Consider the following 3,559-nt stretch of genomic DNA (forward strand, 5'->3'; position numbering starts at 1 on the left):
ATATTGTACTATTTTTCCATCACTTTATTTTTTTCATTGACGCAACCAGAATCATAAAGGATTAACAAACGCTTAGTCTAGAACGAAAAAACACAAGTTTACAAGCAACAATCCTGTCAGATAAAGCTCTGAAATCCACCAGAAAAAAAAACTTTCAAATTTTATTATGATAAAAGATAACTTTGACGGTCACGTCCCAAAAGTGTTTAAATATCAAAAAGAAACTATAATGCGAAAAATGATCCAAAACCATAAATAAAATAGAATTTGCAAAAATATATTAAAATGTTATTTTTCCGGCCTGAAACAAACTCGGATGGCTTAAAAAGTTTATATATCACAATTCTAAGAGTTGTATTTGAGAGTTGATTCCCTATCCGCAAAGATATAATAATAGTCATTCTGACATCGGATGCCAAACTTGTGCATATCTTACCAAATCTTTTTGACGCGAGACTTTTTCTTCGATACGGGCATCCGTCTTCCTACACCATCCATGATTTTTTAAATAAATTTTTAAAGAGACATATCATCAATAAAAATTTGTCTTCCTATAACGTCCAATAATGAAAGAAACTATAATTTTTATTGATGATTCACTTGCCTATTTGTATTATACGAATATGAATCATATTTTAACAAAGATACACTAGTAAAGAATATAATACATAATTTCTTTTTAAAAAAATATATATAAAATATATTATTTATAAATAAAAAATGTAAAGATTATCAATAATTTATCGTTTATATAATAATAACATTAATATATATATATATATATATATATATATATATATATATATATATATATATATATATATATATATATATATATATATATATATATATATATATATATATATATATATATATATATATATATATATATATGAGGAGGGTTATATAAGTTATTATAACTTACTCCAAATCTAGACCATTGATTCTTTTCAATCTAGTGGTTAAAAATAATAAGTAATTAAATGTGGAGAGAGAAAACTATTACTTATTATTTTTAACCATTAGATTCAGAAGAATCAATGGTCTAGATTTGGAGTAAGTTATAATAACTTACTCCTGGAGGGTTATATAATATGCTTTTTTTCATTCAAAATTAAATTTAAAATTTGGAGTTAATAAAAGTCTAAACCCTCCATCAGACCTAACCCAGTTTTTAATATTTAGATTATTTGATACTAATTATTCTAGTGATGCTATTTATTATTTATTTATTTTTGGTAAACCTTAGTGATGCTATTTATTTAATTCATAATGATATCTCTAATCATAAGCATAACCCATGTGTTATTATTTTCCCAATGACATCACATGCTCCTCTAATTCCACATCACACCTCCCCTTCCACTATATATACCCCTCCTCTCCCCTTTCCCTCTCCACTCCTAAATTCAAACAACAAAATCTCACCTCATTCTCATTCTCTTTTCTTCTCACAATTCACATTCCATTTCTCAAAATCTTTAACCACAACAAACACAAAAATGCATAACATTAGTCTAAACATGCCACCAATGGCTCAAACATTCAACCCCGAACACATTTTCAAAAACCGTTGCATTTGGGTGAATGGACCTATAATAGTAGGTGCTGGCCCTTCCGGCTTAGCAGTTGCAGCTTGTCTAAAAGACCAAAACGTCCCTTTCGTCATCGTCGAACGAGCTAACTGCATTGCTTCTCTCTGGCAGAATCGAACCTACGACCGTCTTAAGCTTCACCTTCCTAAACAATTATGTCAACTACCCAATCTCCCTATCCCCGATGATTTCCCTGAATACCCGACAAAATTCCAGTTCATCAATTACCTCGAATCCTACGCGAAACACTTCAACATAACGCCGAATTTCAATGAAACAGTGCAGTCTGCTAAGTATGATGAAACCTTTGGTCTTTGGAGGATCAAGACTATTAGGAAAAAAAGCCATGAATCTGTCGAAGTTGAGTATATTTGTAGGTGGCTTGTGGTTGCTACGGGCGAAAACGCGGAGAAAGTTGTGCCTGAATTCGAAGGTTTGAATGATTTTGGTGGACATGTTATGCATGCTTGTGATTATAAATCTGGTGGGAGTTATAGTGGAAAGAAAGTTCTTGTCGTTGGATGCGGAAATTCGGGCATGGAAGTTTCTCTTGATCTTTGTAACCATAATGCAAATCCATCAATGGTTATTAGAAGCTCTGTGAGTACTAAAAAATGATACTTTTTTTTAGATTAATTTAATTGATTTTGATCCTGAGTTTTGTTCTGACCCTTTTTGTGATTTTGATTATTAGGTTCATGTGTTGCCTAGAGAAGTGTTTGGAAAATCAACTTATGAGTTAGCAGCTATGTTGATGAAAAAGTTACCAATTTGGATGGTTGATAAGATATTGCTTGTTCTAACTCGTTTGATTTTGGGGAATGTTGAAAAGTATGGTGTTAAAAGGCCATCTATGGGACCTTTAGAGCTTAAGAACATTTCCGGGAGGACACCGGTATTAGATATCGGAGCCCTCGAGAAAATTAGATCCGGAAAAATCAATGTTGTTCCGGGAATTAAGAGATTTTCGCAAGGGAAAGTCGAGCTTGTTGATGGAAAATTTCTTGATATTGATTCTGTTGTTCTTGCTACCGGTTATAGAAGCAATGTACCTTCATGGCTTAAGGTTAGTTAGTTTACTCTCTTCGGTTATTATTATAAATAAATTTTGAGTTTTGTTATTTAATCAATAATTAATAATTAATGTATCTGATCTATATACTAATACTGATGTATCTGATTTATATACAGGAGAATGAATTTTTTTCCGAGGATGGAATACCGAAAGATCCATTTCCTAATGGATGGAAAGGAAAAGCGGGTCTATATGCGGTCGGATTTACAAGAAAAGGACTTTCTGGTGCATCATTGGATGCAATTAGTGTTTCTCATGACATAGCCAAAAGTTTGAAAGAAGAAACTAAACAGAGAAAGAAAACAGTGGCTGCACGCCATAGAAGATGCATTTCACACTTCTAAGAAAACATGTTATGGTTTGTTTAGCTTCTTTTGCTTTTCGCAAAAATTAGCATGCAAAAAATAATGTAGAGTTTCTTAATACAAATTATAGCATACAAAAAATTAGCCCTCTCCTTAAGAAAATGATTAGATTGTTTGAATTATTATATTTGGATATGATAATTTTTTTTTTTGTATAAAGGATGATGAGGCTTATTTGATTGATTATGTTTATTTTTTATGTTGTAAGGAATATATTGTTTATTTTATATTGTTTCATACTCTAATGATGGTGTGTAATGTATTAAAAATTTCATGTTTTATTAATGAAGTCAAAGCTATTTCTCTTTCTTCTATAATCTGATTAATTTATTTTTTGGTCAAAGGCTCAATGTTAATCCTAAGGGCAAGTTCAAGGGGTTATGTGCTTCAAAAAATGTACAATAAATGTTGACATCGAAGTTGGAAGGAAACAAATTTATCAACCTTATATATTCCCATGTTGCATAGCACATGGACAGATTCTGATGTTGTAAGAAAAATAAATATTAGATTCTTTGGTGCTA

General features: G+C 30.9%; 1 protein-coding gene across 1 annotated transcript; it reads left to right on the forward strand.

The window, feature by feature from the left end:
- Positions 1 to 1,423: 1,423 nt before the first annotated feature.
- On the forward strand, positions 1,424 to 3,339 carry LOC131600222 (probable indole-3-pyruvate monooxygenase YUCCA3). The gene is made up of 3 exons (XM_058872413.1): positions 1,424 to 2,195; positions 2,290 to 2,661; positions 2,787 to 3,339. Exons 1-3 carry the CDS (start codon positions 1,503 to 1,505, stop codon positions 3,012 to 3,014), a joined length of 1,293 nt encoding a protein of 430 aa, XP_058728396.1. The 5' UTR covers positions 1,424 to 1,502; the 3' UTR covers positions 3,015 to 3,339.
- Positions 3,340 to 3,559: the final 220 nt, after the last annotated feature.

This window comes from Vicia villosa, linkage group LG4 (genome assembly GCF_029867415.1).
Source record: "Vicia villosa cultivar HV-30 ecotype Madison, WI linkage group LG4, Vvil1.0, whole genome shotgun sequence".
Taxonomy (NCBI): domain Eukaryota; kingdom Viridiplantae; phylum Streptophyta; class Magnoliopsida; order Fabales; family Fabaceae; genus Vicia; species Vicia villosa.